The sequence below is a fragment of the Ostrinia furnacalis genome, unplaced genomic scaffold (genome assembly GCF_004193835.3).
Source record: "Ostrinia furnacalis isolate ACB-3 unplaced genomic scaffold, ASM419383v2 OfSCF0606, whole genome shotgun sequence".
Classification (NCBI taxonomy): domain Eukaryota; kingdom Metazoa; phylum Arthropoda; class Insecta; order Lepidoptera; family Crambidae; genus Ostrinia; species Ostrinia furnacalis.
Window position 1 is genome coordinate 753,259 of NW_021130845.1, and position 23,407 is coordinate 776,665.

The 23,407-nt window shown below is 41.8% G+C and overlaps 1 protein-coding gene across 1 annotated transcript; it reads right to left on the reverse strand.

The window, feature by feature from the left end:
• Positions 1–1,317: 1,317 nt before the first annotated feature.
• On the reverse strand, positions 1,318–22,749 carry Inos (Inositol-3-phosphate synthase). The gene is made up of 12 exons (XM_028323082.1): positions 22,469–22,749; positions 21,827–21,999; positions 20,338–20,450; positions 19,708–19,865; positions 14,291–14,424; positions 12,763–12,883; positions 11,841–11,991; positions 9,798–9,889; positions 9,181–9,289; positions 8,416–8,592; positions 4,213–4,388; positions 1,318–2,347 (listed from the first exon to the last, which is right to left on the reverse strand). Exons 1-12 carry the CDS (start codon positions 22,586–22,588, stop codon positions 2,249–2,251), a joined length of 1,623 nt encoding a protein of 540 aa, XP_028178883.1. The 5' UTR covers positions 22,589–22,749; the 3' UTR covers positions 1,318–2,248.
• Between the last annotated feature and the right edge of the window lie 658 nt (positions 22,750–23,407).

Consider the following 23,407-nt stretch of genomic DNA (forward strand, 5'->3'; position numbering starts at 1 on the left):
ATGATTGTTTAGTACAGTCAAAAACAACACACTGTTCAGTAAATATGGTAATGACTGTAGCCAAACAAAATACATCAATGGAACGGTGGGGCTACAAAGTAAAATCTGCTACAGTGCAGAGCTTTATTTCTATTATAGAACAATTTGTATATAAAAAAGAATAACTTTCAAAATAGTAAACCTATGAAAATTTTGTGAAGTTTTTTACAATATTAATTTATTTCAATCTATCTAAATGTGTTATAAATAAGCCTTCTCTATAAATAATAAGATTATAAACATCAGATTTTGCTAAATACGTATATTTTTACAATATATTCCTATTAATACAAATTTTGATAATTGAAACGTATATTATTTTAACAAAAAAATTTTAACAAACAAATTCAGGGCCATTCTCTAATTCCTTACATGAGGACAGGTCCTTTTAAATTACCCGATATAAATATTAAGAGCAAACACTCAATTTTATGCCCAAAAATTGTAAATATTCGAAAATACATTGCTCAGATCATTTGACACATACAATCTAAGTTTTTGGTACAGTATTTGACGTGGTGAGCACAGTGGGTCGAAGAATGGATAAAAATTTTGAAAAACAAAATATTTCGAGTGAACTTTTTCGCATGAGACACAATTTGGCAACTATCACATGACGAAATACAAAACCTTGGGCATACCAGGGAACAACTGAAGCTACATTATGTGGAACATAGGAACCACTACGCAGTTGCGTTGAAAAGCATTTAGTTAGAAAGCAAAAGTGTTTACAAAAATTATGTTTTACAATAATTTTTTACATGACCACCACACAAATAACATGTATATTTTCTAAAAAATACTCTCAAGGACCTTTTAAGACACACCGAACGTTCAATCTCTAGATACATTATATCAAAACGATAGTACTCACTAGGGGCAAGATACAAAATACGGTGGCAACGTCAATTTGTACGGATGAGATGTTTGGCTACAGATCATCCCAAAACGTAAGACATGCGGATCAAGACCCCTAGTGAATACGAAGCCTCCGTCAAACAGGAGGCAATGCGTTGCATGGCATCAACACAATGCCACCCCAAGTTTGACCCCTGCTAGGGACTAGTTCGTAAATTCATTCAAACCTACCTATGACCAAATCGAAAAAATAAATTCTCACTCCACAATCAATTTTATACAAAAATATTTTTCAAATATATAAAATCAATCACATAACAAATCACAGAACTGATAAGATAAGAAATTAACGATAAAATATTAAATACCAAAACAGAAATTATAAATAATAATATATTTTTGTTTCTATTATATTTTTTTTGTGATATTATTGTGCTTACAATGTTTATAAAATTCCGTCAACGATATGCAGTAGCTACTATAGTCGGTGACGGACTTAAGATAGTTTAGTCAGTGCAAAATTGATCCTTATTACACAAAAAATATGGAATGAACTTGCAGGTGACGTCACAATCAAATATGGTATTTAGAAGGATCACTTTTACACTGCTATCTTTGTGCCTCAGAAAAATTAAGAGACAATTTCACAAAGCACATTTTATTCATTAATAAAATAAAATCAACTTAAAGTTGACGTAAATAAATACGATAATTCTATAATGCTTGTTACAATCACTTTGGATATGCAAACACTGGGTAATACTGGGTATACATTGAGTGCAAACTATGGCACTAAACTAAGGACGAGCTACATGGAGGTGAATAAGTATTTATTGCTCTATGGCACATTTAGACATACATTAGGTACTTATGTTTAGGTGAATAATTTAAAAATTTAGATTATTTTATCGGCGCGTACACATCTTTTTTAAATGTAGCGCGCGTGAGAAGCGCGACTGTTTTTCAGTTAAGGACTCATGCGCCCAAAACTAGCACAATGTTTTAGAGCTCAAGAAACTAGTCTGTTTACGAACCAGCCGTTACTATTGTTATTTACATAGCACTCAAAATCTTAAATTAATTTTGTATACTGGAAGGTATGAGTAGAAGCATACCTACCCTTGTAGTCGTTGGACCAATGCCTTTTAGAAGCTATGGCAGTAGTCAGTTGAAAAAACGAGAGCTCTTCAAACCTAAAAGACCAACGTTTTCTAGAATATTGTAACCTTAGTGTTGAGGAGTATAAAATGTCCAGCAGTGGCCTATCTATTGGATACAAATGTGTGTCTAAATGTCCCTAGTAGTAAGTGCTAAAAACCTGGTTATGTATAGTGCCAGGGTATAGTCGTGTTCACTTGTCCCCATTCTCGTGCGCGAGCTTCTGTTTCTTGGGCGGCGGGGACGGGGAGAACATTGCGCCCGACGCCAGCTCGGCCATCAGAAATGGCACCTGGGTGACGAAATATTGCAAATTAGAAAGGTGTTTAGAAATCAAATGGGTTTACGCCACTGATCAATAATACGAAGATACATTTGAAGAGTGGCTGACATAGCCCGCAGAATCGCTAAAGTCAAGTGGCAGTGGACGGGGCACATAGCTCGTGGAGCTGAAGGCCGCTGGGGCAGGAAAGTTCTTGAATGGCGACCACGAGCCACTAGGTGGACCGACGAATTAAAATATTCATAAGTTTTTTTTTAAACGCGCGTGACGCGTATGAATTGAAAACGCGTTGATACCCGCCTATTGGCTGGTAGATTCTTATGCTGTCCCTGTTGCTCATAGTACTAGCTAAAAGTGAGAGGGATGGACACGAAACTATGGAAGTTTTAGGAGTAACTTCACTATACCTTGTGCTCCAACTGCAGATGATGCGTAGGCTGCAGCCCAAGACAGGCTCTCATGAGATTTTCAATAGCTGCACGTTGCTTGAACAGCGCGTTGACGACGGGCGCTCCTTGCGGCACCATCGGAGCCTTCAAAAGGTAGGAGAGCGTCGACATCACTGTGTGTAGCGAGGTTCATTCTGGAAGGCCTGTAGGGATCCTCTGTCACTGTCGCTCACGCTGGCTTCTCCCTTCGAGAGACAGGGAGTGATAGATATAAATATATTACCTTGGGCTCTAGCTGCAAATGATGCGAAGGCTGAAGCCTGAGGCAGGATCACAGGAGGAATTCTCTTGTCACTGTCGCTCATGATGACATCTCTCTTAGAGTGAGAGTGATAGAAATCTTCAACCTTCTGGTACATGTTTTGGGAGTATCCCCATTGTACATTGTGTACAAGCTGCAGATGATGTGTGCATTGATTGAAAAACGCGTTGACAACCACCTATAGGCTAGTGGAGTCTTAGGCTCTGTCACTGTCGCTCATGCTGGTATTCTATCTAAAAGTGAGATGGACACAAAACTATGGAAGTTTTAGGAGTAACTTCACTATACCTTGTGCTCCAACTGCAGATGATGCGTAGGTTGCAGCCCAAGACAGGCTCTCATGAGATTTTCCACAGCCGCCCTCTGTTTAAACAGCGCGTTGACTCCTCTGAAATATGTCACTCTCTGCTCTGTCACTCATACTGGCTTCTCCCTTAAAGTGACAAGGACGAACACATTAAGACTCGTACCTTGTGCTCTAACTGCAGATGATGCGTAGGCTGCAGCCTTCAACAGCCGCCCGCTGTTTGAACAGCGGGTTAACTCCTGTGATATATGTCACTCTCTGCTCTGTCACTCACACTGACTTCTCCCTGAGAGTGACAAAGATGAACACATTAGACCCTTACCTTGTGCTCCAACTGCAGATGATGCGTAGGCTGCAGTCCGAGACAGGCTCTCGTGAGATTTTCCACAGCAGCCCGCTGTTTGAAGAGCGCGTTGACATCGGGCGCGCTGGCTGGTAGTGTTTTGTCACTGTTGCTCACGCTTGGATCTCGCTGTGAGTAAAAAGGACACAAACATAGCTTGACTATACCTTGTGCTCCAACTGTAGATGATGCGTAGGCTGCAGCCCGAGGCAAGCTCTTATGAGGTTTTCCACAGCTGCCCGCTGTTTAAACAGCGCGTTGACTTCTGCCTGTTAGCTAGTAGTGTTTTGTCACTATTTCTCACGCTTGTATCTCGCTGTGAGTAAAAAGGACACAAACATAGCTTCACTATACCTTGTGCTCCAACTGCAGATGATGCGTAGGCTGCAGCCTTCAACAGCCGCCCTCTGTTTAAACATCGGGTTGACTCCTCTGATATATGTCACTCTCTGCTCTATCACACACGCTGACTTCTCCCTGAGAGTGACAAGGATGGACACATTAGACCCTTACCTTGTGCTCCAACTGTAGATGATGCGTAGGCTGCAGCCCAAGACAGGCCCTCATCAGGTTTTCCACAGCCGCCTTCTGCTTGAACAAGGCGTTGACCACGGGCGCTCCTTGCGGCACCATCGGAGCCTTCAAAAGGTATGAGAGCGTTGACATCACCGTGTGTAGAGATGTCCATTCTGGAATGTGATATTAATAAATTAGTTTATTTATCTTTTTACAATACAAAAAATACATTGGTAGGTAAAGTTAAATTAGTAATTATTTAGTAATTAGTAAGTAAGTTCATTAAGTAATTATGTTATTACATAATTACTAATTTAATTAATCAATAAAACTGTATAACTCAGTGATTAATTAACTGGAATAATTTAAGATTTTCAATTTACTTCTACAACTTTCTTCCTTCTGTAGTGCTGTGCCTTTATGAATGAATCCCTTGTTGTCTCATCAACAGCCCTTTAAAGTCCACTGCTGGACTATGAGCCTCCTCTACTATAGTGGAGGGTTTTGCCATAATCCCCACGCTTGGCAGGCGGGTTGGAGATCGCAGTTTAAAATATTGATGTTTTTCAGAGAGCGCTGCTGCCCGTTCTCTGTTTGATGTGTAGTCCCTAAGTCGCCTCTTACGACACCCGTGGGAAGTGTGGGGGTTGGTGACAAATGTATTCTACTCTGCCGTCACCACACGGCTTCCCTTGTTGTCTAACCTTGTGCAAATGCATGCGCATGGGCAGCGTAGGACATTCTGGGAGTGGGTAGTCAATGCGAAAAAACGCTCAACGGTTGGAATGTGCAGGTGTCAAAATGTCCATACGGACCGGCTGTTAGTGTGGCAAAAAGTATGAACTTCAAAAAGTCCCAGTGTCAAAATGTACCATGGTTACAGTGCTTTAGTGACAAATGGTACACAACACAAAATAAAAGTACAACAAAAGGTGTGATAGATAAAATGATCAACTGATTAAATTAATTTGCTCATGATTACATTAATAAAATTAAATGTCAAAATGTTCAATGTTCTTGCAGTCCAGTCAATAAAGTGTTTTTTTGGATATTTTTACCTTGATGCATTTAAACACGTTTTCACGTTAGCTATTACACAATAAGACGCTTGTTCGAATAAACCCGTAGACATTTTAACTTCAGATCATTTTAACCATTGCTCATTTCGACGTTCATACTTTTTGTCACACTAACAGCCGGTCCATATGGACATTTTGACACCTGCACATTCCAACCGTTGAGTGTTTTTTCGCATTGACTACCCACTCCCAGAATGGCGTAGGACCAGTCGTTGTAGAAATCTTTGGGATGCTTTTGTCCAGCTGACGTCATTAGACTGAAACAAACGATGGTCAGCAGGCCTACTCCGACAGGCTGTTTACGTAGTTTCGAGTCTATCTGTCGCTCAAGCTGGCATCTCGCGTGAGAGGGATGGCAACATTCGAAACTTCGGAGAACGTGTTTTCAGAGTAGCCCCGCGGTATTGTCTAACCTTGCGAGTCCTGGCGCACGGAGAGACGCTGCAGCCAATCCTTGGAGCCTTTGTCCAGCAGTGGACGTCATTTGGCTGAAACGAACAATGGTCAGTCTCACCCGGCGAGTCCTTCTGGCGTGCAGGTGCCTGGATGTGCACCGCAGGAATCATTGTAGAAATCCTTGGGGCTTTTGTCCATAAGTGTACATTTGGCTGATACAACCGAAGGTCAGTATCGTCTCACCCGGCGAGTCCTTTTGGCGTGCAAGTGCCTGGATGCGGACACCGCAGAAAACATGTAGATATCTTTGGGGTCATTTGTCCATAAGTGTACATTTGGCTGAAACGAACGATGGTCAGTCTCACCCAGCGAGTCTTTTGGCGCGTAAGTGCCTGGATGTGGGCAGCGCAGGAATCATGTAGATATCTTTGGGGTCTTTGTCCAGAAGTGGACGTCTGGCTGAAACGAACAAAAGTCAGTCTCACCCAGCGAATCTTTTTGGCGCGTAAATGCCTAGATGCGGGCACCACAGGAATCATTGTAGAAATCCTTGGGGCCTTTGTCCAGCAGTGGACGTCATTTGGCTGAAACAAAGATCAGTATTGTCTAACCTTGCTAGTCTTCCTGGCGCACAGAAACGCGCTGCAGCCAATCGGCAAGCAGCACTAGATCCAGAATGAGCGGGACAGCCAGTAGAGAGTCTTCGCACGTATTACCAATTGTTGTGGAAACCCTTGGGATACCTTTGTCCAGCAAAAGTCACTAGGCCGAAACAAACGAAGGTCAGCATGCCTACTCTGAAACGGTGTTTACCTAGTTTCGAGTCTATCTGTCGCTCAAGCTGGCATCTCGCGGGAGAGGGGTGGCAACATTCGAATCTTCGGAGAACGTTTTTCAGAGTAGCCCCGCGGTATTGTCTAACCTTGCGAGTTTTGGCGCAAGGAGACACGCTGCAGCCAATACTTGGGGCCTATGTCCAGCAGTGGACATCATTTGGCTGAAACTAACGATGGTCAATATCGTCTACCCGGAGAGTCCTCCTAGTGTCTACATGCGGGCACCGCAGGAATCATGTAGAAATCTTTGGGGTCTTTGTCCATAAGTGTACATTTGGCTGATACAAACGAAGGTCAGTATCGTCTCACCCGGCGAGTCTTTAGGAGCGTAAGTGCCTGGATGCGGGCACCGCAGGAGTCATTGTAGAAATCTTTGAGATGCCTTTGTCTATACTCGACGTAAAGACACGTGGCACGCGGTGCCATAAGTAATTTTTGAAACAGAGATGCACAGTGCACACTCGCCAATTATTTTATTAATTTACTTATTATAAACAACGCTTTGCTTGCCTCTGTGTGACGTCACCCATGATGATAGTGCGAGTGCGAGAGAAAATGTGATATGCACTGTTTTATTATGACACCGCCTGGCACTAGTCTGCGCCGAGTATAGCAGACGTCATTTGGGTGAAACAAAGATTAGTGTTGTCTAACCTTGCGAGTCTTCCTGGCGCACAGAAACGCGCTGCAGCCAATCAGCCAGCAGCACTAGATCCAGGATAAGCGGGACAGCCAGTAGAGAGTCCTCACACGTGTTGCCGGTCGTTGTGGAAATCCTTGGGATACCTTTGTCCAGCAAAAGTCACTAGGCCGAAACAAACGAAGATCAGCAGGCCTACTCCGACACGCTGTTTACGTAGTTTCGAGTCTATCTGTCGCTGAAGCTGGCATCTCGTGTGAGAGGGATGGCAACATTCGAAACTTCGGAGAATGTTTTTCGGAGTAGCCCCGCGGTATTGTCTAACCTTGCGAGTCCTCCTGGCGCACTAAATCCAGGATGAGCGGGACAGCGAGCAGCGAGTTCTCGCACGTATTACCGGTCTTTGTGGAAACACTTAGGCTGAGTTGCACCACTAAACTTTGACCGGAATTATAACGATAACCGGTGATTTTTGTATGGAGTTTGACATATTTTTGACGTTTGTTACAGTCAAAGTAAGTTGGTGCAACCCAATCTTAGGGTATTTGACCAGCAGTGGATGTCATTTGGCTTAAAAGAAAGATGGTCAGTCTCACCCGGCGAGTCTTTTGGCTCGTAATTGCCTGGATGTGGGCAGCGCAGGACCGGTCGTTGTAGAAATCTTTGGGATACCTTTGTCCAGCAAAAGTCACTAGGCCGAAACAAACGAAGGTCAGCAGGCCTACTCCGACACGCTGTTTACGTAGTTTCGAGTCTATCTGTCGCTCAAGCTGGCATCTCGCGTGAGAGGGATGGCAACATTCGAAACTTCGGAGAATGTTTTACGGAGTAGCCCCGCGGTATTGTCTAACCTTGCGAGTCCTCCTGGCGCACTAAATCCAGGATGAGCGGGACAGCGAGCAGCGAGTTCTCGCACGTATTACCGGTCTTTGTGGAAACACTTAGGCTGAGTTGCACCACTAAACTTTGACCGGAATTATAACGATAACCGGTGTTTTTTGAATGGAGTTTGACATATTTTTGACGTTTGTTACAGTCAAAGTAAGTTAGTGCAACCCAGCCTTAGGGTATTTGACAAATTGACCAGCAGTGGACGTCACTTGGCTGAAACGAACGATGGTCAGTCTCACCCGGCGAGTCTTTTGGCGCGTAAGTGCCTGGATGCGGATTTGTGGAAATCCTTGTGGGAGGCCCTTGTCCAGCAGTGGACGTCATTTGGCTGAAACGAATGTCAGTATTTTCTACTAACCTTGCGAGTCCTCCTGGCGCACAGAAACGCGCTGCAACCAATCAGCAAGCAGCACTAAATCCAGGATAAGCGGCACAGCCAGTAGAGAGTCTTCACAAGTGTTGTGGACCACGATAGTGTTGGTGCCGTGGAGAAGGATCTCGGAGGTGTACTCGTCCATCGCACGCTTTGAGTCGCCTGTGAGAGAGAATAAGTCGTTTGAGAGGCTTATGACAGCCTAAAATTCTGAGACCCGTTTTCACTATCAATCCCTAATTTTTAAGTGACCCCTATGGTAACACTCAAGAATTTTGTTTTCATAGGGATCACTTAAAAATTAGAGATTGATGGTGAAAACGGGCATAAAGATCTTACACATAAACATGATTTAGGTCATGCTGCGGTGAATAACGATGTCACCATGTCCTAAGTCAACGATGCGACACGGCAAGTAGGTACGATGAGCGCGATGAAACCAAGGCATCCCTTGCTTGCGACCTACGTGTCAGTATGCGACGTAGCGTCTTTCCGTTCTATACATAGCCAGAACGCAAGGGTGTGAAACTAATCGAGTATAGTTTGGAAATGACTTTATTTACTAAGCTCCTCCAAACTATACACGACCAGTACGCATATACTGCGTACTGCTCGCGCATATGTATGAATTTTTGGTATTTGGAATGAAGAAGACACTAATTTTCTCTGTAAATGAAAAGGAAGGTAAAGGAGGTAAAGGATTTATTTAGGTATTTCAAAATTATCAAGCAAAAATCGACGCAAACTCACCGACATAGGGCACGTATTTGATGACAACCACGTGGTCAGGTTTCTCGCCCGGCTTGTACAGTATCTGGTTCGACTCCACCATGTCGTCTACCACGTTGCTCTTGGTTATCTACAAATATACAAACGCATTTAAAACTATCAGATTTGTGGTTGGCGCCACTGGCGTATAACAGAACTTTGGAAGTAAGGCTATGCACATACGGTTGATTTTTTGTCACTGTGACAATATTATCTTTCTCTTTTACACTTTTATAAAGAGAAAGAGAGACACAACGTAGTACTTATTCTTATCTATGCAGAGACTTAGGCTGAGTTGTACCATCTAACTTTCATCGTAACTATGACGGCGGTATTTTTGTAAGGAGTTTGACAGATTTTTGACGTTTGTTAAAGTTAAGTAAGATGGTGCAACCCAGCCTTACTGTCACGGTGACAAAAATAACCCGTGCGCGTACGCTTTGACCAACCGGATGAATGCAAAGGCGATTGTTCTGCTGTCGTTCAGCAGTTACTAGTTGGTACCACAGTCATAACTATTAGTGAATAACAGGACATTACTTCTTTCTCTTCTGATATAATAATAACTGAAATCTAAAGAAGATTCTTAATCAACTTACCTCTTTTGACCGGAACTGCTTGGGAGCAGAGAGATTCTTGCCGTCGTTGTTTCCTAGATGGTTGTAGCTCACGATGGATACCGGTTTTAGACCTGAAAACCATTTTATGTAAATTAATAACTTTTCCTAAGACATTTGTCTCGAGGGTTAATTGGGAAGTATTTTGGTTCGCGACGAGATTTACCATAAGACAGGCTACAAAACTGTTGCATTAAATTTTTGCAACCAGAAAGACGTGACGTAAGACAATGCCATTTTAAAAAAGAGGATTAAACTCGTCCAGGGAATGTAAGGTCCCCAGCCCCCATCACCAGCAGAGACCAGAAAATCAACCAGCACAGACTTGAGCTTGGTCTATCCGAACTTGAAGTCGTCTCCCGCCACGTAGACGCCGTTTTTCTCCGCGCCATCTTACATATCGATTCTTATCTAGAGCAGGTTTCTCAAACTAGGGTTAGGCGATAATCGTTAAGGGTTCGCGACAAGATTTAGCCATAAGACAGGTAACAGAGTACAATACTGGTGCAGCAAAATTATTCGAGAATTCAATTTGTCCCCCTCCCTGGATCAGATTGCTATGTCATAAACTCACTGTACTCGTAGACTCACCAGCAGAGACCAGGAAGTCCACCAGCACAGACTTGAGCTTGGTCTGCCCGGACTTGAAGTCATCTCCTGCCACACAGACGCCATTCTCTCATAGAGTAACTTTACGAGACCGATATGTATCTCAGACTACTCGAGACTTACCAGCAGAGACCAGGAAGTCGACCAGCACAGACTTGAGCTTGGTCTGGCCGGACTTGAAGTCATCTCCTGCCACACAGACGTCGTTCTTTTCGGCACTATCTTATCTGAGCATAGAGTAACTCTACTCTAGAGACCGATATGTATCTCAGACTTTTTTTTAAACGGCCCCGTGGTCTAGTGGTAAGACCACCTGCTTCAGACGCAGAGGTCCCGGGTTCGCAGATTTTTCTGTTCGGTTTGGTTGGTAGTAGGGCTTGTTCTAAGTCCGCGTGGCTAGCTACCACCATCTTACCTAAGTCTGTCGCCATAACAACAATGTTAACAGTATTATTGTGTTCCGGCAGTTAGAGGTAAGATAGCCAGTTCCTCCGTGGTTGAGGATTCCGGGTGAAGCTCTCTTCCACCTTCGGCCTGATCGTCACTTACCATCAGGTGAGATACAGGCCAAGAGTGTCCTCGTTGTGGATAAAAAAAAAGACTGCGGGAGACTCACCAGCAGAGACCAGGAAGTCGACCAGCATAGACTTGAGCTTGGTCTGCCCGGACTTGATGTCGTCCCCCGCGATACGAAATGTCTCTTTTTAAAGTCCATTGCAGACTCATCGGGCCGGGCACATAGTACGCAGAACTGACGGCCGATGTGGCCAGCAAGGTTCTGGAATGGAGGCCGCGTACCGGAAAACGCAGCGTGGGACGTCCACCCACAAAGTGGACTGACGACATCATAAAGGTAACAGGGAAGCGCTGGCCGCAGGCCGCTACCAATCGATCAACATGGAAAGCATTGGGGGAGGCCTATGTTCAGCAGGGGACGTCCTATGGCTGAAATGATGATGATGATGCAGACTCACCAGCAGAGACCAGGAAGTCCACCAGCACAGACTTGAGCTTGGTCTGGCCGGACTTGAAGTCGTCCCCGGCCACACAGACGCCATTCTTTTCGGCACTATCTTATCTGAGCATAGAGTAACTCTACTCTAGAGACCGATATGTATCTCAGACTTACGAATAACACCTTTTGTAAACATTATGGAAGCAATAAACTATTGAGTAAAGACTGCGGGAGACTCACCAGCAGAGACCAGGAAGTCCACCAGCACAGACTTGAGCTTGGTCTGGCCGGACTTGAAGTCGTCCCCGGCCACACAGACGCCATTCTTTTCGGCACTATCTTATCTGAGCATAGAGTAACTCTACTCTAGAGACCGATATGTATCTCAGACTTACGAATAACACCTTTTGTAAACATTATGGAAGCAATAAACTATTGAGTAAAGACTGCGGGAGACTCACCAGCAGAGACCAGGAAGTCCACCAGCACAGACTTGAGCTTGGTCTGGCCGGACTTGAAGTCGTCTCCCGCGACGCAAACGCCATTTTTCTCGGCGCGCTCGATGACGCCCGGCACGAGAGTGTTTTGCGGCGAGCCGTTTATGTATGCGCACTGGAAGACAATATTACTTATTATTATCATTTATCTTACTAATAATATAAATGTGAGGATGTTTGTTACCCTTTTATACTTTTACTGAACTGATTTAGATAAAAATTGGTATAAAGTCTGAGACCCAGGGGTTTTTCCCTCCATAAAAATACTGATAGTTTGAGGGATTTGATTTACCCCTCCGTAAAACAGATATAGACAGGCGAAAATTATCACGGGCAGCGGGCAAAAGCTAAAGTACGGCCAACAAGAAGCGATACCAAATGAAAACAAACCCATCCAACCCGTCTGACTTTGACATATTTTGGCGGGAGAACGAGACATTACGACAAATACACAAGATGGGAAGAGACAGAATATATGTATTGTCAACTCGACAGTTGTATCGACCCGGGTCAGCTTTTGAAGCTCAAATAAAAAGACACGCTACAAAAACCCTTACCGAGTTAGTCTTCTATTGCTAGAAAATGAATTTTACAGCAAACTGATTTTTTAAGAAGTTGTGTCTTGAGGCATATGGTCTTAATCTACTTAATTGCAAATATTATACCATGCAATAAACCCAGTTATCTGTTACTGGTCGCTGAGCACGTAATTATATTGCTGTCGCGCTCGCACACTCACTGCTCTCACTGCTGCCGGCCGTCGCACAGTCGCGACAGCAATATAATTACGCGCGAGCGATAAGGATAGGTAGCTTGGGGTCATTGGACAAAATTCTACGTGCTCAACGACCAGACTTTAGTATGCAATAAAGTATATCTATCTTACCCCTTCATCAATGGCGGCCATAGCAAAGATGGTAGAAGGCGATATTTCGGAATCGTTGTTGCGAAGCGCCTTCTCCAGATTCTCGCTGGTGTCATGCACTCCGTCGCGGACATCGCAGAACCTGCAATATATGTAGTTCATCATTATCATCATTAGGTCTTCAGTCTTCACTGAAGGAGCACGACATAGGTAGGTACAGTGGTTATTAAATGTCGGGTTTAGAGTCGCTTTTTAAACGAAATTATAAACAACTTGAAAAAATCTGCCTAAGGCGGGAATCGAACCCACGGAGTTTCACTTACCGGGCGACTGCTCTTAAATTGAGCTACTTAGACACTGGATGAACCAGTCGAAATTTTTGTAGCTGGCTTTTGCGGCCAGCCTTCAGCGTTGTGGGTTCGTTGTCGATTTCTATTTTTTTCATGTTATTTATATTAATAGGTACAGTGACAGCTCTGTTACATCAAAGAAACAAAACCCATCGTATCCCCATCAAGTTTTTTTTTCGCGACATGTTTCAATTTATGCCTACCAAAATTTATCAAAATTGGTTATCAAAGTTGGAAAAGTAACAGAAAGGCAGACTTAACTATCGCATTCATGAATAGTATAAAACATCATCATCATCACTATCTCAAGTAATAAATTCTCATGTAAATCCCATAGCAAAGATTATAATCTTGTTAAAACCGCGGAATACCTACTTCTCATTTGTTACCGGCCGTCTACATTTACACGACATTAAACGCCAATAAGAATCAGATTATTCAAATTAGGAACGTGTCGAACTACTGATAACGTCGCAGGCGCACGTAACGGTCATTGGATCACGCCAGGTGCAATGACCTCATGACGTCAGAGCCGAGTTGCCGAAAACTGGCTGACGCACGTCTGGCCTGAAGGCTGACTCAGCGCTCGGAAACAGGTATGGTATAAGTATCGATGTACACTGAAATCTTATGTGCCTGCATTAAGGGCGATATTGCAACGAATGTATAATCTGATGCTGTCAATCTGTAGGTACCTGCATGGCGACAGCAAGGTATCCTTATCACTACATAGTATAAAACAAAGTCGCTTTCCGCTGTCTGTCCCTATGTATGCTTAGATCTTTAAAACTACGCAACGGATATTGATGCGTTTTTTTTAAATAGATCTTAAGAGTGATTCAAGAGGATTATTCACAGATATATATGTACACTTAGCACCCGAGCGAAGCCGGGGCGGGTCGCTAGTCATTCATGTTGTAACAAACAGAAATTTTTACCAAATCCTACTAAATTCTGATTCCCCAGCCCAATCCAATGACCCAGTCTTAGTTATCTCCGTATCACTAAAGTAAAAGTAAAGAACAACTCGCCTATTATATTTCATTTTTATTGCACGAGAGGTGATGTACAAACGGCAGACTTAATGCCGGGAGGCATTCTCTGCCAGTTAACCACAGGTCATGCAGAGAAAGTAAAGCGATACAAAAGTATAGATTTGTAAAAAGTAAAGCTTTGTATTTTGCCAAACAGATATTCACCTTTCAGTGTTCGCTGTCCACAGCACGATGACCTTGTCCAGCTTCTGCCGGTCTCTGAAGTCCTTGATATCAGCTCTCAGTTGGAGATACTGCTCGTGCTTGGTGCCTCGGATGAGGTTGGTGGCCCGATCCGCCTGGAGGAAAGGTTTTATTTGAAACAAATGTTCTTGGACATTTTGTCATCCAGTTCCAATGTAAGCAAGGCTTGTAGAATATGCACTTCGCAAAATGAGCAATATTTTATAAACAAACTCTTCAGCTGACAACAGACCACGTCTGTGTCTTCAGCCTTTAAATTAGGATAGAAAAGGGCGCATTTTGCGAAGTGCACATTCTGCGTCAAACCCGTTTGTATATTGTGGACAATGGACAAATATGTATTGGAAAACAATACTCGATAGGTACTTTATTTTTTTCTTAGTTATATCCTGTAATTGATCTAATCTGATTAGATGACAATCTAACATAATTATGTATGTAAGTACCTAAGTATTTTACACGCAATATAATCGATCGCGTATAAATCCGCGATTCACTTAAGCTTATGCTTATCATCTTGTTATTCATTAGGCATGGGCACTCTGCCCAAGGTCTCCGCTATAGAGGGGAATCCCCTATCTGCTCCCAAAAAAAAATGGCGCAAGTTCACTATGCAACAAATTTCCCGAGATGTAATAGTGTGAACACCATCTCGGTTGCTTTCCCCTTCTCCTACCCGTGATTCGCCCATACTTTGGTGTGCGATTTAACGGGTTGTCAATTTTCCGCATAGTGTAGTTGCGCTTAACAGTTACCTATGACTTCTTACTACCAGTTGTAGTTGTACGTAATCACTTATAGTAGGTATATCAGTACGATGCCCCTAGGTCAGGGGTGGCCAACATGATTAGACATAAAATCTACTGTTTACTTACGAAACCCTGGGCGATCTAGCACTTACATACTTCTTGAAATCTTAAATGAAACAGCATAGTTTAGTACACAATCATGTAGTATTTTTTGCCTTGCCACGATCGACTGGACCGGTTGGCCACCCCTGCCCTAGGTCTTTTAATGCTCAGGACCCCCAGGATAAAGATGGCCCGAATTGTCCCATGACCTAGTTGTCCCTTTCAGGACCCAACTCTATTTATTAGGTCCGCTTGGGCACGCACTTTATCTCTACGTAAAGTGTCCAATCATAATGGATTAATGGATTGGCAACGGCTATTAATAGGTGGCCAATTGACGTAGCAGGAAAACGAGGCTATAAATAATACTTAAACTGACGTCATAGCGGTTTTGACAGGTAATCTTTCCATACATAAATCAGTCTGGTTAAACTTACAATTACCGTTTATAACTCAAAAACGGCTGTACCGATTTTGACAATCTTCAAATTGTTGAATTCGTCTCTTCCACGAATGGCAGAATACTATTAAAATATCTGAACGAATCAAGGAAAACTATATTTTTTATTTAAAATGATCAATGAAAATATTCATTATTTAGTAGATAATGAGTCTACTACATACATTCATTCATTAACTGTTATTTAAAAGGCACGAATTTCGTGGGATCAACTCTGTTATTCATAACAATAAGATTCATATAAATCAGCTTCCAGTTTTGTTGTACCTAAAAATTAGATCCTACTTTCACAACAGTTGCGCGAAATCTGGCAGTACCAACATAAGGGTATTTTTAGATTGCTAAAAAAACTCTAAAAGTCGGCTGAACTCTTTTTTCCAGAAAACTTCAGGAAAGAAACCGCGACGGGAAAAACAAAAGCACACGTGGAATCCGACGCGTCCACCTGACGCGTATTTTCTAAACACGGTGGAAAAATGAGACCCACCGGCCATAGACAATGGCTGAGTTTGTAAACACGCCGCATTGTTCCTTCCACGTGGACTGGACATGGCCGTGACACGTGTAGGGAAAAACGGTAGACATTGAGTCATTTTCATCAATATTATGGAAGCCTAGGAAATCATAGACAATAGGAAACCAGACACTATCCACAATAATTCATTGAAAAACATAACCCTCCTTCTGGCGCAGTCGGGTAAAAATACGCTTAAAACGATATTATTTAATCCAGAATACTCGACGAACGCGCGTTAGTTCGTATCGATTACATTGAAACATAAATATAATGAACAGATGCTACCGTATTGTGGGTACCAAGAATCAATACCCAACATAACAAACTTTAGTAACGTGATACTGTTGGTAACAATTTAGACGAGCTGGTAAAGGTACTCGTTGTAGGTACAGTCGCGACAAACAGTTCGTGACACCTAAAGCCCAGCCAATAAGTTCGCAACACGTCTTTGTTACAATTGGAATAAGGTTTTGACGCTGACTGTACCTAGTTCCGGAGGGATCCTTTTCAATTCTAACAATAAGCAAGATACAGATGAAGAGGGTGTACCTACAGTCAGAATACTGTTGAAGAATCAATAACACACAATAACTAAAGAACTGTCTTTTATATTAAGCCTTAAACGGATTCAAGATTATTTACAACAGTAAAATAAACACAAATTAAAATTTACAAAAATATAGAGTAACTTTTGAGCATAGTTTTAACTTTATAGCCTAGAAGAAGACGATACACGAAGCTTAAAACAAAAGGCAGTGTTTTAAGTATTTCAAAAGATCAGACTATTAGGCGGTCATCACACTGCGCCGCGCTCCGCCGCGCGGAGCGCGGGACGACAGATTTAATCATTGTATGCAAGTACCTCAGTTTGTATAGAAAACACGCGCGGCACTTCACACTGACAACGCGTCCGCGCGCGTGATTTTTTATATGAAAATCACGCGCTCCGCGGCGGAGCGCGGCACAGTGTTATAACCGCCTTATTCATAATATTGTCTAAATGAAATGAAATGAAATTGTGAATGTGAATTTAGGTAAACAATAGCAGATACATGGCTTAAAAATATGGCAAATTATGTATACAAATATTATTACATTTAGATTAGAAATTATTTCTATATTGTAACTAAACATGTACGATTTTGTATCAAAAAGTCGTTCGATCCTATCGCCACTATCGTATGCATTTTATCAATGTATTTCAACTAGCCCATAAACCCACCGATTATTCGGGAGCAATTCCATAAGTGTACCTTACATTACGTAAGGCCATAGCGTGCTAGTCCACGTGACGAGGCCGTGCTGATCTATTTTAAACTCTATATTTATTATGGAAAAGTTCTAGATCGATGTCTAGGCGAAGGCTGACGCATTTGTTGATTCGCTGAATTTCAGAACGCACAAATTGGATAGTGTTTTTTCTGGTCATAGCAAAAAATATGCAGCTGCAAAAACATTTTAGTCACCATCGCGACATCGGGTCAAGTGGTACAAAATTAAAGTGTTTTTCCATCATTTAAAAGATCGTTCGGGGCAAGTGCCTTCGTTAATGTTCTGGAAGGAATGCAATTCCACTTGTTCTCCATAAAAGCACAAGGCATATCTATATATATAAAAATGAAACCCGTTTTCCGTTGTCACGACATAACATGAAAACGGCTTGACCGATTTGGCTGATTTTTTTTTGTAGGTTTCTAATACTCTGTACAAGGTTTTTACGGAAAAAAATATAAAGAAAATCTCTACGCTAAGGCGGTACGAAGTTCGCCGGGTCAGCTATTAACCATAACCATCAAGCCGATATATTTATTTTGTACAAAACAGCCTATAAGTATGTAGTTACGTAGATATCAGCCTACCTACATTAAGCTACTTTTTCGACGCGAACTCTACAGCTTTATTTGCATTGGCAGAGATCCATCATTAGGAAAATCAAAGATTAAAGACACCAAATAAGGACACTGAACTCCTATTTTGTGACTGAACTGTAGGTTACATCTGAATATCTGATCTACTATAAACCATAACAAGCTAGGTAAGTACCTAACTTTATTGTAGTTATGTGCTACATACAAAAAGCTGAACAAATGATCTTTTTGACCAATAAAACCACGGAAGAAACTAAAATATAGGTAACTAGCTTTTGCCCGCGGCTTCACGTGAAATTTCGTTTGCCACAGATCGTAAAAAATTATAGCCTATATGATAACCCAGAGGGGTTATAAACAATAACACTGTCAAGTTTCGTCGAAATCCCTTCAGTAGTTTTTGCGTAACGAACGAACGAAAAAGTAACAAACATGTTGACATCCAGACATCCATACAAACTTTCGCATTTATAATATTAGTAGGATGGATAGGATGTCTAAAGACATATACACTTCATACAACACTACATAATACTGACCGCTAATTACTTAATTCAATTAAGAACTCAGCTCGATCGCAACCGATGATCATGTTACTTGGAGTAGGATGTTGGAATGTAGGAAGTAAACAGTTAAGTACTTCAATGAATGCATACTAGGCTATTCATAATAACTAGCTTTTCGCATACTATAAATCCTTGTTATTCATAGGCGGTTATATGTAGGCGATTATAATTAAACGGTATTGTAAATAACTACATGCTGAGGTAGAAAGTGCTAGGGATCTACTTCATCACAAAACGATAAAGGCATTAGACAAAGTAATTATTTAGAAGCGACAGTGGGCTGTATAAGTCGATATAAGTAATAGGCGAAAACAAGTCTAGAGTAAGAGGACAAGAACACCAAATTCAAACGAACATCAAGTTTGAAAATCTAGAAAAAATATAGGATCAATAAGACCACATTGTACCACACTATCTCAGTGAATAAATAATCTTTGAATAAAAATACAAAAACATCTCATAACTGTTAATGGATAACGTAGCAACAGGCTGCACGAAATAAGAGCGCGCAGCAAGTCTCCCATGCGCTGGACCGATCAGGTCAAAACCGCACTCAAGGGTCCACTCCACGAGTGCACAAGAAAGGCTGCAATGCGGGAGGAATGGCGACGGATTGTGAAGCTTGCCGCCAAACCAGGTGTGACGACCACGACCACTCTGCCAAGAGTGTAGCGACGAAGAAGAAGCAACAGGCTGTCGTCATACAACTTGTAGGTTGGAGTCTACTAGACACTGTTTTGTTTATGTATTTGGTTATGTAAATGACTGTAACCTGTATGTGTACTTATTGAATAAAATGATGAGGTAATCATCTCGCTTTGTATGAGTGATAGCCTAGAAACATTCGAAACATTGTTTCAGATTGCGCTTCCAACAGTGGCAGTGGCGTAACTATACCATCTGAGGCCCGTGGCAAATTCTACGGTTTTTTTCAGGGGGGCCCCGGGACCATCTTCCTGAAGCAGCGCGAGGGGGGGTGCGATTAGGGACTTGGGCCGGGGCCCCCTCGGGTCGGGGACCTGTGGCATTTTGCCAGCATTGCCACCCTATAGTTACGCCACTGGGTACCAGCTAACTAGTTGACGATATTACATCACATATACATATAGAACTTACTTGGTTAGCAGCGATGAAGTCCGGGTCATATATGGCTGGGCGGGGCTTCATGGCAGCCATTTCCTTCTTGAGCTTCTGCTGGAGGTCGTGGTCGATCACCTTGGCTCGCACCATGGATTCCGCCAGGTTGAGAGGACTGATGTCCCACCCGTCGATCACTATTGGGAGATATCAGGATACGTAATTATTAATTTGGTACTTGATTGGTACGGACGACAGCACATCAAAGAACACTTTTATAACAGGGAAAAAAGGCATTTAATTGCATACCTACCCTAGGAAGACAGGGTACCTACGTTATGTGGGACTAATGATACAATTACTTTCCGATTGATGAATTAGTTATCGTGCTGTTAAACCATAAGTTTCCTTACGTGATCGAATCAGAAATGAGATCTCGCAGAACATAAAAATCGAGATCTCAAGTGACAGACCGAAACACGCGGTGTGGGCAAGCCTCCCGCTCGGTGGACCGATGATCTAGAAAACCTGGATGCGGGCAGTGCAGGAAGAAAATTCTCCGTCCATCCTCCGTAGAAATCCTTGGGGAAGGCCTTTGTTCGTCGTCGCAGCGGACGTCGTTTAGTTGGAATGACGGCGAACGAATTTATGATCTTTTATGTTACTTACCCAAATCATCCGGATGGATCATAGGAAGGAGTTGGCACATAGGGACGTAGACGTCACTGCCTTTCTCATCAATGCCCAATCGCACGGTAGACGCTTGAGTGATGGATCCAAACCTAAGACGTAAAAGTGCTATTAACCATCTATAATGAGGTTTATGCTATACGACATTAAACTTTATTGCAAGTACAAAAGGCGAACTTAATGCTGTACAGCAACGGCTCTACCAGTTAACCTTTGGGCCAAACAGAGAAAGAAAGTAGGTTTCTCACTGAAAACCTGTTTCAGGCTTCGATTAGTTTTCAGCTTTATTTTTGAACTTGTTATTCAGACAGAAGTCAAGTTGGTTATGTATTTACTTACAGGTCTAATAACTTTTAGATTCATGGCCAAGTGTTTTCGGAAGCTGAAGTGAGCATGCATGGCTCAAATTTATTCTCTGAAACGCTGCTTAAGTATGAATTCGAAATATCGGCCTTTGGTTGGGACTTTGGGAGATCCGCACCGCACATCGAATGCAGTGCGACGCGAAGCAGCGATCTGATATGAAGCACTACACACGCGATATCTAGGTATCGCCTGGAAACCGCGCTGCGTTCAGTTTGTGGAGCTCTATTTGTATAGTTTTATGAGATTAAAAAACGTAATTTCAGATTTTGCTAAGACAAAGATTAGTGTTGATTAGGTGAAGGGCGATGGAGCGGGCTATGCTCGGAGTTTCCCTGCGTGATCGAATCAGAAATGAGGAGATCCGCAGGAGAACCAAAGTAACCGACATAGCTCGCAGAATTGCTAAAATCAAGTGGCAGTGGGCGGGACACATAGCTCGTAGAGACGATGGCCGTTGGGGCAGGAAAGTTCTCGAGTGGCGACCACGGGCTGGAAGACGTAGCGTGGGCAGGCCTCCTACTAGGTGGACCGACGATCTGGTAAAGGTCGCGGGAAGAGCCTGGATGCGGGCAGCGCAGGACCGTTCATTGTGGAAAACCTTGGGGGAGGCCTTTGTCCAGCAGTGGACGTCATTTGGCTGAAAAGAAAGGTGATTTGATTATTCTGCAATCCCAAGTGCGATAGAGCCAGCATTATGGTGTGAGCGCAAAAAGTCGCGCCCTTTTTTTTTATTTTTTCTAGAGGATTTAATAAAAGTGATTTTAAGATTTTTAAATTAGACAATAGTGTCAGTGTCGAACTGGCAGAATCAAGTTCCAAGATATGCGGGTTCGAATACCGCCGCCGCTGGACTATTGTTTAGAGTTAACTTTTAAAAATAATATTAATTCAGTGAAAGACAATACGGCCCATAAATCATTTCTAGTTATTTCTGTAAAAACCACTTTCAGGAATTTAATTTACTTATTTTATATGAAGCCGTTTTCACCATCAATCCTTAATTTTTAAGTGACCTTTATAGTAACACATAACAGGATATTTTTTTCAAAGGTGTCACTTAAAAATTAGGGATTGATGGTGAAAACAGGCATTATTTTCTTACCAATTTGAGTCCATAGTCCCATTCTTAGTGTTCCATGACAGCTGATGACGGTTAGCCAGCACAGCAGCTGTGAAGGTGGATCCGTTGTTACCGCCCCATCCGACGAGCATGACACCCACTTTGCCCACTTTCTTCGCAGTGCGGAGGCACAGTGACTTACGGTATGGCTTGGCCTAAAAACAAATAAAAATTAGTCACATTCTCATTCGTGAAATTGACTTTAAAGCAGAAAGTTAGGCAAAAATGTGAATAGAATATTGAAATTCAGGATTTAAATAAATTGGAAGTTTCCAAGGTATTTCAAAATGTACACCATCGAATAAAGATAGTATGAAAATAAATTTCAGAAATTTTCTTCATTATTTCAGCGCGAAATACATAAACTTTTAAAAAAATTAATGAAGGTAACATGAAAAAGCTTCTACAGACTTGCCTTGTGTTCATTTTATAAATTATACAGACATACTTTGCTAGATTTCTGGAGCATATCTATCAGAATATAAATAGTAAACAGAGAAACTTGTGGAAAGTTCCACAACATTCCTGAAGAACTAAAAAGAGGGTGAGTATCGATTGATCGGCGGCAACCTGTCGCGGGGGGAAACAAAAACTAAAGCACTATAAAACCTAACCAGAACATACCACGTATTCATTGCCGGTTTTGGTCACCAGAGTTTCCTCATACACATAATCTGAATAAATATAATCATCAGTATATTTCACGTTGGGGCTCGAAACCACTAAACTCGTATTCTTTTCCATGATAAACGATATGAGCTTAACAAATAATTAACAAGAAATAATTTTGAGAAGAATAGTTAATCATACACCTCGAAACAACGCTCTTTTACGGTAGAATTTTTAAAAGATCGAATAATTTCAATATTTTTATTTAAGCGCAAGAGCTCTACCCTTCACAACGATCGAGAACTTACTGACAATGACATTGACAGAACATTTGCTCGAAATGACGTGAATGAATGGAACCGAATGAAATGATTGAACGAATGATTTGTCTTTGGTCCTTCAACTCTTTAGTCTATGCTACTATCAAAACAATGGATCGGTTCATGCAAAACTGACCACGATATCAAGTGACTGAAGTAGTAATATCACGTGATATTTTAAGGGGAATACACAATAGCTATAAAAGTACTTAACAAATGTTAGTCAATTTTATATATTAAATTATAAAAATATAACCCTTTCTTCGCTAAAATTAATTAAAAAAATTAAATGCTTATAAATTAATCTTTAAAAAAATCATTTAACTACTTTAAAACTTTACGATCCATTGTGATGAATTAAATATTTAAAGATTTTTTTTAAATAAATGCTTCAGGATAAATAAATATATATTTTGTAGAAACAGTAGGTATAGTACATACTACATTATACCAAATGGTTATACTTAGTTATGTTTATTTAAGTTTCAAAATTTAATAAAATATACATGTTTCAACTCTCATGTAACCGCTCATGCGCCCTTCTTTCCTTCCAGTCGTCATAAATAATACAACTATCCACACAATATAGGTACACTCAACATCTACTATGTGTATTAGCACTTTGTAGTTAGTA

What these genes read in the sequence shown, in the direction of transcription:
- Inos (XM_028323082.1), bottom strand. Translation starts at nt 22,588, where the DNA reads ATGGAAAAGAATACGAGTTTAGTGGTTTCGAGCCCCAACGTGAAATAT. An exon ending in AAACCGGCAATGAATACGTG is followed by an intron (nt 22,000 to 22,468) that starts GTATGTTCTGGT and finishes ATTTGTTTTTAG; the next exon opens with GCCAAGCCATACCGTAAGTC. An exon ending in ACTTCATCGCTGCTAACCAA is followed by an intron (nt 14,425 to 19,707) that starts GTAAGTTCTATA and finishes CCTTTCCTCCAG; the next exon opens with GCGGATCGGGCCACCAACCT.